Genomic DNA, 14812 nt, shown 5'->3' on the forward strand with positions numbered 1-14812 from the left:
CCAGTTTGGCCGCCTAGGCTTGGGCGATGCGCCCAAGCCTTCTGGACCGCCTAGGTAGCCGATTAGGCGCTAGGCGGTTCGCTTTTCTGAACAATGAATATTCTCGTGGGTACTTGCTAAGATCGATCTATTTCTACAGCTCAAGAGTGCGAGGCTATACCGAGACATATCTTGTACTATTTTATATTGCACTCATTCACTCTGGGGTGAACAATCAATTATTTCTAAGCTAGCATTACCCAAAGTTAGAAGTGAACATGCTCATCTTCAATATTTTGCCATACTTGACATAGTTACAAATATACACATGTCAAACTTCTAGTTCAAGGACACCACCATTTTCACAGTCTAGATACCCCTCTGGCTCATAATGCTGAAATGGATCCTATAGAAGACACAAGTTGTGTAAAGCACATTCATCACTTGCATGGTTGCTTCTGTGAGTGCATTTCTTTGTAATGATCATTCTGCTGATATTGTAGGAATCCATGTTGTAATCTAATGAAGGGCCTTTTGCTCAACTAATTGTAGCTCTTAATTGAATGACATGACTAAATCTTTTTTTTGTGTGTGGTTTAGTATGTAGGAACAAAAACTGTGATATCACATTGTAGCTCCATCACCCTAATCACCTAGGCGTCTCGCACAATCCCAGATGACTCGAATACAACATCTTTGCATAAATATGTCCTTGATGATAACAACTTCCCTACTTCATAAGATGTTTGCAACTCTTAGGCTTAAAAAAGTCCCACATGTTTCCCATTCAAACAAAAGCCCATGAGAAAGTTCCCTCTATCATGCGGACTATTTAGGGCGACATAGTTCCAAAATTTTTTAGGGCAAATAAGAGATCTCTACTAGCTAATGTAAACTACGCTCGAAGTCTCACCATTTTTTAGGTGACCAATCATAAAGAGCTCAAATTCTACTCTAGGGCCAACTTTGTCATAACATTGGCATACATCATCAGTCACAAGCCCCCAAAAGCACCTAGGACTGCTCTGTAGATCCCTTCAGAGCATTGAACCATCAAACTGGATATAGATAGATGCTCTTTGGGAAACCCGGGGCCTTATGGATTCAAAGGTGTCTTTAGAGAGTCTAAGGCCATGTCATCTCCCCCTCTCATGGCTAACTTGACAGAGGGGATTCCACCTGAGCTAAGGCAAATGCACATGTAGAGCTTAGAGAGGTTTGATCACAATTAGGGCGATGACTTCAAAGTGGACGGTGATTCTAAAAATATGATTGGATGGGCCTGTAGAAAAACTCAGTATCCTTAAAGAGTTGGTAACATTTCTACCATACTTTTCATTTAGGCAGATCATCGAGTCTCCTTCTGTCATATTTGAGGGGAAACTAATATGGAGGCGGATGCTCTAGTCAGAGTAAGGGCTGCTGAGGTTGGTGACTCTAGCATTGTCTGAAGAAGCCCCTTGTTTCTATGCTTTCCCCTTTGTTTTGGTATCTCTTTCTCTACTTTCTTGGAGTTCTAATTGTAATCCCTCTCTACATGTCTCTCTACCACTCTCTAGTTATTTCTTTCGTTCTCCCTAACTACTTTTTTCTATCTTTCCTGCCCCCATCCCTCTAGACCTACACTTTTCCTCTGTCTCCCATTCTCCCCTCTCCCCTTTATCCAATTATACTCAGCTCTTCTTTTCTTCTCTCTTTCTCTATTACTCTCTCACCATTCTTTCTAGTAAATCTCCACTATTCTCCTTATCCCTCACCTTGCTCCTCCCTCTCTCTTCATCACCGACCCCCATCATCATTAAAGCATTTTCCCAACTAATTGGGGTCAGCTACACGAATCCTTGTCCACCATTCTGGGTCATTCTCCCAGTAAGGCCATAAGTCCAATATCTCTATTCCCCCCTCCCATACCATTTCGAAACTTCTTTTTATCCTCTCAGTTTTTGCAGGTGTATTCCTTGCGGTTTTAATAATCTTTGTCTCTAGTTGTATGCACCCGTCAATGTCTTCAGATGTTGAGCACCCATTTTTCTTTCGGGATGTGCTTCATCAGTTTTGTATCCTTCTTTACTTTTGTGGCTGATTTGTTGTAGAGCATCTGACTTGTGGGTTGCGACCCTCACTCCTTGTGAGAAATCTGTCATAATCATGATCATCAGTCTTTTCCCAACTATTTGGGGTCGGCTACATGAACCCGGTCCGCCATTATTTTCTATTAAGGCTCATGTGGAATCTGTAATTAATTATAATAACATATATATTGTCAACATTTCAGAAAACAAAAAGAAAATCCATCATATTTCCTCCCCCATTTACTACATTCATAATTATTCCAAAAATTGTTTGCGCAAGGTTACTAGTAATTTAACTTCAGCATACATCATTATCTAAACGAATAAGAGACTCGTCATTTTCTAGCATGATACAAAACTCAAGTTACGCTCAGGCCCTTTGGATATTCTATCAATGACGAAGTACGTCGGATGTAACTAGATATGGAATTTCAGCAATAAATGATGTTGAATTTTCTGTAAGAGTATCTTCTTGCTTAAACTAGATGTACTTCCCCAGTTGTCAAGATATAGAACATATATTGAAGAAAGACAAGTAAATAGCAAGAATGAGATTATTGCTTGAGGTCTGGTACCAAAATCCCACACATTCACAAACATTTAGGAGTCCCAACAGCATATTCTCTCCAATATATGGAACGTGGTTGTATGCACCAGCTTAATATTGGTCCCCAATGCAAATTAAGAAGTAATAGTCCTAGAGAAACATGTAATTCATGCAGAGTAACTAAATGCACGATAATGATTGTGAAATTTAAAATTATACAAGCATTAATCAAATAACAAAATTAGCTCCTGAAAAAAGCCTCCTAGGTGCTGTTAACAACCAGTATACATCAACTATGTTCCTCTCAAAAGCATTTATTTATAACTCCCAGGCTTTAAAGCATAGTTGTCGGGTTTGGTATATCCCCAAGAATGGAAACTGGTTTGAGTCCACTGAACCGTGGATTGCTGGAAGGTCCATGTTGTTTGGATCGTCAATCATAAAATCCTATATGATTCCATGACATAGAAATAGCAACAAAGTTATAAGGGGTCATAAATGACGTTTAGGTTCGCATCACCAAAAGGCACGAACCTGAATCAGATATGAATCAGTGCAGAATAGAAAAAACATCATATGTACTGGATCTTACTCTTGAGCACCGTGATTCAAACATGCTAGAAACAAGGATCCCAATATAGAAATCCGCATTCCATCCAAGATCCATGGCTGCAGTCCTAGGATCAAGGTTCCCTACCGGGTCTGTGACCATGCCTACCAGGTTCCAGCAACTGTGTTTTAAAGCTAGCTAGTTGAACCTTAGGTTTCCCTAAATGAAAACCATCAACTTTGAAAATTAATACAAAACACACACAAGAGCACATGTGCGCACACACCAACACATCTTATTAGCTTGGCCTCTTGCCTAGGCTACTCCACATAAACCATACCATCCTCCGATCTGGGCCTCCCTCTTTGCTTAGGAAAATCAACGAAAAACACGTGGGATAATCTCATACAAAGATTCACTTGGAAATTTGCCTCCTGGAATGGCAGATGCCTTTCGTTTAGGGTAGAATCACCCTCAGTCGTGCAACCTTAGCTAGCATTCCTATTTACTGCAGGTCTCTTTTCCAAATCCCCATCTCGGTTATTCATAAACTGGAAAAAGGCATGCGTGACTTTCTCTGGTCAAGGGTAGATGACACCAGGAAAATTCATTTAGTAGCTTGGGACAAAGTTTGCTACCCAAAAATTTTCAGTGGTCTAGGAATTAAGAACCTCATAATCATGAACCGAGCCCTTTTGGGTAAATGGTGGTGGAAATTCTCTTCCCCCCACCCCCTACTCTGGAAAGAAGTTATTCAAGCCAAATATGGAATGAATGGTGTCGAGTGGCTGCCTTGATCCCCCATGCACATATCCTCGGATGCTTGGAAAAGCATTTCCTCCTCTAAAATAGACTTCACCAACAGAACTAGATTATGCCTGGGAAATGACCTAAGAATTAAATTATGGACTGATACTTAGGTTAAGATCTTCACCTCTTTCTCAAGCCTACCCCACCATGTTCCCATTAGCTCGAGACCCAACAGCCCTTATCGCAGATTATGCGACCTTTTCAAGCACTAGTTTGGTCTAGACTCCAATCTTCAGGCGTGATCTTAATGATCAAGAAGCTACCTCCCTTTTTTCTTTGCTACAATCTCTAGGAAATTGCTTTAGCACTCTTTCGAGACTATACTCACTGATTTGGCCCCCTTCCCCCTCGAGTCTTTTCTCAGTAGCTTCCTTCTACAATTCCCTTCTACCCAACCCAGACGCCAAACCCCTAATTAACCTCTCCTAGCCGTTACCTATACCCCACAAAGTTCAAGCATTTATATGGGTGCTTCTTCAGGGCAGCATCATTACCCTGGACCAACTCCAAAAAAGGGGATTTGCCTTCCCTAACCGCTGCATCCTCTGTCTGCAAGAAGAGGAGACTATCTCCCATCTTTTCCTCCACTACGAAGTGACTCAATGCCTTTGGGCCTCTCTTCTCAAGCTGTTTGGCCTTCAATGGGTCACCCCGGCTAACCTGACCCAATTTTTCCAAATCTACTTTGCACCACCTTTTTCCCAAAAGGGTAGGAAGTTATGGCATCTTGTTGTAGCAAGCCTCTTTTGGAGTCGATGGTTAGAAAGAAATTCCAGAACATTTAGAAGCATACAAAAACTATAGCAGCTGTTTTTGAATCCAAAACTGCACTTATAGCCTTCTAGCCCAACTCTATTCCCATATTTGCTGCCCTTCCTATTTCTCACTTCTTAAAAACCGGGGATAGCCTTTTACACCTCGCACCTCAAATAAACAGACCGAGACCTCACTGGTCTCCTCCCCCCCGGCTTCCTCAAACCTAATGTAGATGGTTCCTCTTTAGGTAACCCTGACCCTTCGGGTATTGGAGGAATTTAGTCCAACCATTTTACTACCATCTGGACCTTCTCAAAATTCATACGACACCACGACTCAACTTACACAGAGGCTAAGGCGCTACTGGTGGGGCCTCACCCAAGTGCTTCTCTTAGCACCTGCAGCACAAGGCATTCCGGTGGAATCAGACTCTCTCAACATCATTAGTTGGCTACACAGCTACGACTACCTCCCTGGAGGCTTTATTCCATTTTTTATCATATTTTTTATTTTATTTATGTAACTCCCTTCCTCAGGTGTCATTTACCCACATATACCGAGAGGCTAACTCAGAGGCAGACAGGTTGGCAAGGGAGGGAGCAATCCTTGGCCTGTAAGTGTTCTGTGACTTCACTGGGGAAGGGAAGGAAGGAAAAAAAAAAAAAAAGGAAAAAAAAATGAAAAAAAGGGGGAAAAAGAGGAAAGAAAAGAGAAGAGAAAAAAAAGGAAAAAAAAAAAGGAGGACATGGTTCTTTTGATAAGTCTAAAAGCCTTGGCCCCATTTTATTGGTTTTATTAGCGACCTTTCTATTTCTGCTTTACACTCACCCTCTTAACCCATTTATACCATCTTCTAAGGGACCATTTTTACCAAGGTTAACCCACCACCAGTCTTTCTCTCTCTGCCACATTAATTCCATTGTTCTATTCATAATCCCCCCCCCCCCTCCAATATATTGTTCTCTCTAAATCCTCCTCCCATGTTCACCTTTCTGGTGGATGTCATCACCCATTGCAGTAACTATGGCTGTTGTCACTGAGAAGGAACATAAATTTTGCTACAGAGTTCCATTTCGGTCCCAACAAGAGCTGAAGAGCTTAAATTTGTCGCAACAACAATGGTATGCAATTCAGTGACTTAATTCCCCCATCTATCTCTCCCTCTTCCTCTCCCTCCCTCTCTCTTTTGCATCTACTTTCTCCTCTCCTCTCCTCTTTCCTCCTTTGCATCTCACCCAACTTCACCTCTCTCTCTCTCTTTTTTACAATCACATTCTCTTTCCTCTCTTACCCCCCCATCTTACCTATCTTTATCTCGCCAAGGAAGCCGCTAGTAACCAGCCTTCTACACACGTATAGACGCACACAACAGGGAGTTTTATATCACTAGTACGGCAGGGAGGCCTCCTCTTTCTAGATTGTAGTCTTCTATCTTGTAACGGGCAGATTATATAAGCCCCTATCTTTTGCCTCACTGGTGACGTTAGAGTCAGTCTTCTTCTAGAACAGGTCACTCACAAATGGATTGTTACTGTTTGGGTAGTATTTAAATAGGAATGTCTACAAAGAGACCATTTATTGTTTGTGAATGGAGGTCACAATCATTCTCAAATATTAGATGTCAAATTAGATGGCTTGAGGTGAGTCATGAAGTGAACGTTTTTTTTGAAATTTTGTATTTATTCAATGACGCTAGTACAACCACTCATTTTGAAATCTAAAGGATAAGAATGATTGTGCGTACAAAAGATAAATGGTCTCTTTGTAGACAATTCCATATTAAATCGCTATGTCTAGTAAGAGCAAATTTAAGGTGCAATGTAGACAATTCCATAATAAACCATGTCAAGTAAGAGCAATGTATTTCTCAAATTGCATCTAAATACTACCCAAACAGTAACAATACATTTGTATGTAATGTATTACGCAGTAATACATTACGCTAGTAATATATTTCACAGATAATATATTTCCAGGTATCCAAACGACCCCTTACTATTATAATATTTACCTTTAACATTAGAAAAAAAAACCTTACCTATCTTTATATACAATCATATCCTCTTTCCCATTCTCTCTCTCTTTTCTTCTCTCTTTTCTAGACTTAACATCCTTCCCCCACCTTCTCTAGCTCTGTATATCCTCCACCTATACTCTACCTGCCCCACCCCCCCGGGCCCCCCCAAAAAAAAAAAAAAAATAATAATAATGATATACTTCATCCCTTCTCTCTGCGCCCACCCCTACCTCAATCTGGGTGTCTTTTACCTCCCATCACCCTCTAGTCCATCCACCGAGGACCAGTTGCCCATTAACATTCCAATCTTGGCTGACGTTATTCACTGAAGGCCTGCCTCCTCTAGGGAGCCTACTCTAGCCTCCCATTGTCAGCTAGCCTTCTAAAGTTACAATACAGCCCAAGCCTCTCTTTCTTGAAGGTTGGGCTTGTCATTAATAGCCCTCCCTGGTATTTAATACAAAAAAATACACAAGCTCCCTGGTATTTAATACAAGTTAACCAATGCTCAAAAATGCGGATTCGGGCGCCTAGGGAGAAAGAAGAAGATAAGAAAAAAGAAGCGAGGGAGAAGAGGAACACAAAATAAAATACAGCAAAGGGAACACGATAGTATATAATGACCGTTAGTTCAATAGTCAACACAATCATTTTAAAATTTGGGAAACCTTCAAATAAGAGACATCCAATATATATTCTAAAATTCATGAAGCTCAGGATGTCCTTGTGGCTTCCTTCTCCATAAAAATGAAATTTTGATAACTGGTAGGGATCGTCAAACACATTCCACATTCCATATTATTGTAAATCTCGATCTCAAACTGGCATGGATCTCTAATCCATATACTTCATAAACTTGATTCCAAATATGTTAGAATCGTGATTCAAAACAACAACATATCTATGATCCATTAATTTCAGAAACTCGATTCCATAGATGTTGGAAACTCGATTCCACATACTAATGAATCTTGACTCTTGGGGTGTCGATTCTAGCGGGATCGGAATCTCGATTTCAATTAGGACGAAATCTCGATTTCATGTGTGGAAGAAACTTGGATCTATTTTGATCAAAACATGATTTTCAAAATATCAAAATCAAATTGATGTCAGCGCAAACTTCCTCTATTGGGTTGATAAAAGTCCTCAAAATCAACTACTAGAAGTTCCAAATCCACTCACAAACTATTGCCTTTGTTTTGAGAAGAAATCGCAAGAATCAAAACTTTATCGATCTTTCGATAAATCACAAAAGATTAGTTTTCTGAGGAGTTTTTCTCACCCTAAAAGCCACGGTTTTGTTTTGGGAGATTAGAATACCCCCCAAGACCCATTTTTCCCTTTTAGGGGGCGAAATGACATTTTTTCATCCCTCGCGGAGCGTTTTTTCGCCCTTTGGCAAACTGTCACTGGGCGGCACCTAAGCGGGTGCCCAGACTGTAGCGCCTTGCCTGCTTAGGCGGGCGCTCGGAGACAAGCCGCATAATTCCACTGCCAGACAGCGTCTAGGTGTTTTTTGAAATTTTTCGCCTAGGCGGTTGTTTGGCCGAATTTTCGAACATTGGGAGAACCCACTTAAAAAGCAATTTTATGGCTTATAAAACTACAGTTTGTGGGGATGAGCAGGGATCTGGTACATTTTGACCCCCTTTTCGACCTGTACGCTCCATTGAGCAAAGCACTGTACCATGTTTTCCAGCATCATTAAGTTTCTTCGAACAATGTAATACAGTGGTATCCTAAGAATGTTAAATAATAGTACGGTGACTCCTTATTCCACCCAAGTCTATGCCATAAAGCATCCACGTATAATGGTGAAAGTTCTTGCACACGTTTCTCATATTCCAAACTAAGTGTGGGTCGGAAGTTCTTGCACACGTTTCTCATATTCCAAACCAAGTGTGGGTCGGATAGTAGGAACACTGGTGCCATAGGAATCCCCTAAGTTTATATTACTAAGTATAATTTCCAGTATACTTAATTTGTGCTTATGTAATAAAAATCAATCACAAAAACAACTACCACTGAAATGAATTAATATGTACCATGCAGTACTTACATATGTTACAAACATGCCTTCATATGTAATAATAATCTATTCAATAGCTCAATCATTTAGAATGTAGTAAATAATAAGCTTCTTTTTATTTACAATATTTTTCAAGAAAATGAACACAGAAGACAACACAACCTTGGGTGCTGAAGAAGTAAAAAGTAGACTTCAAATTTTTTAACAATGGAAAATACGATCACAATGTTTATAGAGGGTGGAAAGAACCATATGCCTCTAATCAATCACCAATGAACTCCTTGGAAAATCTTCTAGGGCAGGATTTCATGAGGAAAAGAAAAAAAAAACAGTTTTCACTTGAAATGGTCAACGGAGTATCTGAAGAACAAGATGCCACAAAGCACACAGTTCCCACAAACCAAATGTAAGAAAGAAGCCATAGAAACTGCTAGAGCATTCCACCCCCAACAAATTTGAAGTTAGCTGAGGGAAGTACCAAAACTCTAAAGTACCTTACGGACATGTAAAACTCAATTTGTCATCCCAATGCAAACTTGCAGAGGGTAAGGCCCTCGTAATAGCAGAACTGGACCAGGTTCAGAAGCTCTTGGTCATGTGAACCATAAGGCCACCACACAAACTCACATGGCATTGCCAATCCATACGTCTCACGAATTGTAGCCACATAAGCAAGAGCCACTTTAACTCATGGACATCCTACTGCAGATGTTTTCACGCTTTGGAAAATACTATTGGACCCTCTAATAAAATTGCATTGCTCCTTAACAAATGACGACCGTAACTAGGATCACCTCAATTTGCAACAAGCTCCTTTCGTTGAATGCTTGACTATAGACATGTTTGATGCAAATTGATAGAGGACGCATCATGGCAACAGGAGATTGTTTTAGCTGGACGCACTCACATGAAAGTAACTCGGAAAGCCTTCATGACCACAGAACTTAGACTTCCATGTCCAATGGCTATATGTACAAATCACAATTGCTAGAGTATATATGAGATCTTCACTGTCCACATAAAGCTGTTCCGCGCCAATGCCAACCCACGACATGCAACAAGCCACTAAAGTATCAGCAAAAATGACTCGAGCAGCCAGACATCAACTTTGAAATATACCCAGCAACCGAAAGATAGCTTAAACCACAACAATGGTAACATTTGGAGGGATATCACCATGAAAACTAGTAGAATAAAGAAAGAACTTCATATATGTTTTAATATCTGAAATTGATTCTTTATGCTTAACTAATTTCTGTAGAAGTGGGTCAGTCACCATACTTAATTGGGTGATTTTAATTTGTGCTAGTCGTGGCCATTATTAAATAGAGCAGACTCCAATTAGTTGGAAAAGGCTGTGATGATGATGATAATGATGGGATCATTATTGTACATTAGCTAGCACAAATAAAACAGTTCAACAAGCATTACACACAACTATGGAATATCTTTCAAAATTTGATTATTTGCAGGGATAAGTAAAAGAGAGAGAGATTCTATGAACAACCATATAGAACACATTAATTTACCTTTAATAAGATCCCCCATCAGGCTATTTATAGGACGGCTGTCTCCCAGTCCCCCAGGAACATTCAGAATTTCTTTGCAAAGGGCAGACTTTGCACAGCCTGGGATTCCTGATGGCAAAAAAAAATGCATTATACGTTACCACATATACTAGTGATACAGCAGACATGGAACTTGGAGAAAGACTTTTGTATATATAAATGCAGAGGACAAAAGATAGTAATATCCTAAACACAGAAATAGTCACATATCAACATTGTATATTATTTTTCCCCCTTTTCAACACAGTAATTGTCACGTAACTAACATCCTGAACACAACAGTCACATACTTAGAAAGAATTAAAAGAATAATACACTGTAAACATATGGATCAATTTATGCAAATTATTCTACACAGGTTGACAGGCTAACTCAGGCCATCATTGCGACGTTCAGGATGCTAAAAAAATAAAATTTGTGCTTTGAGTTGCAAGTTTTGCTAGAAACGTGCAGTTCAGCCACATAATTATACATCTAGTAGAGAAAATTGAGACTAATTATTTTCCAAGAAATTATTCAACAGTAATACATTCTTAACCATACCAATTTAAAGCACACTGACCACAAGCAGAACAACTATTTATAAACAGTGATATTTAACTCTTAAACAACTAATCTTACATATTCATTGACAACAAACAGCAATCATAAGCATTACTATTTTATGAAAAATTGGGCCTCCTTGTTTGAAGTTTGCTATCATTTTAGCACAAAAATAACAAGCCCTGAAAAGGACAGCTTGTGTCGTGTCAAAATTGTGACAACCAGACTAGAAATCGTAGAATATAATAAGCATCAAACTACTCACCAAAAATGCAAAGCAATAGAGAGCAAGCCATATACAAAAATTTGGACTCTGGGCAACTGTGATTGTCTACTCTCTCTTTCTCTCTCTCTCACACAAACACAGACACACACAGCATGCATACTCCCAATAGGTAATAGCCCATTTTTATAACATTAGGTCATGGCTCAAAAACTCCAAGAAACCTATCTAGGAGATTTGCTTGAACCCAAATTTCGTATATGACTCCTATTCAATGAACAAGCTTGTGAAAAGATTATGATAAAAAAATCCAAAATGTAGTTTTTTATTGATCTGAGATTAAATGCAATGAGTACAGATTGTACTGGGAAAGAAAAAAAACGATGTTAGAATAGAGGCCTTAGGAGGAATTGTTCAACCCAGATTTTGGAGACATCATCATCAACAATAGATGAACAATTTACGAAAACAAATGAGTCTGAGCTCATGATGCCTAGATCTAAAACGAACACCTGGTGTTCACAAAATTCTCTCCTAAAGAATCCGTTGTCTACATTATTCAGGAGTTTTTTTACTTTTTCGCTGGCTTTAGGAGTTTTGGGATGTTCGATAATCTCACACGCACGCACCCACCCACACACGCACATCCATTATTTAACAAACTCCTGAGTAATGTGTTTAGCTATTTCTGGCCCAAACATATGACTTTCAGCAAATTACCTTGAATAAACTAAAAACAGCCTCCCAAAAAGATAAACTATATGCAGAACTGCCAATAAGCTTGTCTCAGGTAACTTTATGAAGGATCGTGTCAAGAAATAGATAATTCATTATCAGGAATAATTTTATTAGAACAGTGAGTTATCAATAATAATGAGTAAGTCCAAACAGGTCCTACATGTGCATTTGTATGCATTCTGTGTTCATGTATGAGAGCCTGAGCACACAAATCCGTGTATAATATATATAAGCACCTGTGGATGTGTTCGATTATATCTTCAGTGTGTCTGTGTAGCGTAAATAGAAAGAGAGAGAGAAAGAGGAGTAAATCAGATTGACAATAAGAGTGTGCATAAACAATGAGACATGAGGAAACCTTTCTCTATCTCAAAGCATCTCAAAGCCTTTCTAACACTAGCAACTTTCTAATTCTATTGATTGCTCCCAACTTATTCATCAACAAAGCTTGGGACATAACAATTATAAACAAAAAAATAAATGACTACTTGGAAACATAAGAAGGTTATGTTACCTGGAAAGAATACTATGACCCCCTCATGCTTTGGAACTGTGTCTAACATTGTAGTACCAGGGCTGGAAGGTGGTATCTCATCCTCTAGACGAAGATCACCCTCTTCATCCCGCCCTCCTGCCACAACGGCAAGAAAATCTTCAGCACTAACAAGATTGCCAGCTGATCCAATTAATGCCTGATTTTGAGCACTCCGCCGAGCATATTGCTCAAGGAAGAGTTCTGCTTCAGTAAGATATACAGTTGAAGACAGCTGTTTGCTGCCACATTTTCTTCGGATGTATACAGCCCTGAATAACAAGATGATAACATTTTTAAAATGAGGTGTATTTTAATCCAAGTATAAAGCCAATTAGGAAATGTAACAACATCACTCTCAAAAAAAAAAAAAAATAACAAAAAGCAGAAACAGTAAAACATGATTCCAAGAATTGATGACAATAAAATAAAGAAAAGATCATTCGCTCACCATTCATCTAACATCTTGCTGAGTTCCTTCTGCTTTTCATATGAAGTTCCCCAAATTTTCATTTGCCTAATGACAAACAAAAAACTTTATTATTACACTTATTTTTTTGGTAGATTACTTTATTATTTCAATTAGAATGGCAAGAATTTCAAGTTTGACTGCACTTGTAAACATTATTCAGACACTAAAACTCAGATCATAATGAAGCTTGGCCAATTTTTCCATCAAATGTACAGGATCCACTTCTTTCTGCATACAAGAAATGGAAACCAGATACAAATATCAAAAATTTCAGAAGAAAAAGAGCAAACCCAATAAATTATTTTCATCTTAGCATGATAAACTAAAATCAATGGCATTTATCCAAAAGTTCCAAAAGATATACGATTATAGTACTCAAACTAATACATGCTCGAAATATCAAGAGATAGACAACCGTCTCATACCAATTGAGACAAGCTGACGGCCAAAAATATAGTATGGAAAAATGGAATAGTACCAAAACGAAAAGGACGTCACCACCATAGCGGAAGAAATGGGAAGGACAAAGGGATATCCTAGGGTGATGATGGAGTCATTCAGTCACAGAATACAAGAAGCACATAATTTCTTTTGGGGCTGGGTATAAGAGTTTGCCTGCTGGTTTCTATCAAAAGTCCTTTTTCTAATCCCTATAGTCATTTCCCCCTTTGACTATTTTTTATTAATATAAAATTGATGTGAGAGGTGCATGAGACCCACCTGAGACTCTGACGTTACTCTCCTTTTCTCTCCCTCTTTCCTTTCATCTCTCTCTCCCTTCTCAAATATGGTATCAAAGCAATAATCCCTTTCTTCCGTCTTGCTTTTCTTTTCTATCATAAATATTTCCTCCTTTTTAATAATCTTCCCTCTTTCATTTGTCTTCTCCATTTTTACATTGTTTCACAAGGAGATCCAAACTCAATACGAATAAGAATGTGTGTTTTACATTTTGTTAATGCTAAAGAGTATCTTTTCGAAAAGTTTCAAAATTGATTGCTCAAAATGGAATTTTACATCAAACTTCTTGCATGCATACTCCTCAACAAATTGTGGTTGCTGAAAGAAGAAATCAATATTTGCTTGAAGTAAGCCCCACTTTGCTAATTATATATATGTTTCAAAAGTTTATTAGGGAGATGCATTGCTGACCTCATGTTATTTAATTAGTTGTATGACCTTTCCAATTTTGAAAAGAAAAACACCTCATTTTGTTCTCTTCTATAACACTCCACCAGTGTATAAAAAAGCGCTAGGCGGGTCCAGGCCGCCCAGCACCTGGGCGGGAGCCCAGAACCAAGGCGGCTGCCAGTTGAAATTAGAAAAAAAAGTAAAAATCATACCAAATTACCAATATAATACAATATTCCAAGTTGAAAAAAAAAAAAAAATGGACGTTGAGAAGAGAATTTTGATAATCCATATTGTTAAAACAGTAAACTGTAAAACCATACAAGTGTAGGTAGGATATAAAAGTACACACTCAACAGAACAAAAATTTCGAAAATATAATATATAACAAAAGTCAACACTCATGACTCAACACAACAATCAACAGACTCGACACTCAACAATCAGCAGCAATAGGCAAGAGTCTTTAGTCACCGTCATTATCATCATCATCAGAAAGAATATCAATAGGGCAAGCCTCATCATATGCATCACAGTCGAGGCCATCATCATCAGAGTCATCTCCCTCTTCAATATAACGCCGTCCTCCTCTGTTTCTTCTGAATCTGCCTCTTCCTCCTCCTCTTCTTCTAACTTCCTCTTACTAGTCTGTGCAGATGAGGCCCTAGGAGTCTTCGCTGCTCTACCCTTTTCTTTGCGCTTCTCTGAACTCAAATATTGTATAATTTACTCCGTGGTAGCCTCAAGAATATTTTTACAAGGGGCATTTGCCCCTTGTAAAAATACTAGCAAGGTGTTTTTTAAACCGGTAAATGCCCCCATTAGTATCCTTTCCACAATAATTA

The 14812-nt window shown here is 38.8% G+C and overlaps 1 protein-coding gene across 7 annotated transcripts in view; it reads right to left on the reverse strand.

Moving 5' to 3' along the window:
- Nucleotides 1-14812, reverse strand: part of RNL (RNAligase) — a 134838-nt gene that overhangs the window by 44314 nt on the left and 75712 nt on the right. For all 7 annotated transcript variants that reach the window (XR_016061392.1, XR_016061394.1, XR_016061393.1 and 4 more), the window contains 3 exons: nt 12816-12881; nt 12347-12636; nt 10290-10397 (listed from right to left, as the gene is read on the reverse strand). Coding sequence is in view for 4 of the 7 variants with exons in the window: in XM_006843213.4 (XP_006843276.3) it covers nt 10290-10397; nt 12347-12636; nt 12816-12881 (464 nt within the window). In the remaining 3 variants the exon portion in view is untranslated. The remainder of the gene's footprint in view (nt 1-10289; nt 10398-12346; nt 12637-12815; nt 12882-14812) is intronic.

The sequence above is a fragment of the Amborella trichopoda genome, chromosome 8, assembly GCF_054954075.1.
Source record: "Amborella trichopoda isolate Santa Cruz 75 chromosome 8, AtrichopodaSantaCruz75HAP2 v2.0, whole genome shotgun sequence".
Classification (NCBI taxonomy): Eukaryota; Viridiplantae; Streptophyta; class Magnoliopsida; order Amborellales; family Amborellaceae; genus Amborella; species Amborella trichopoda.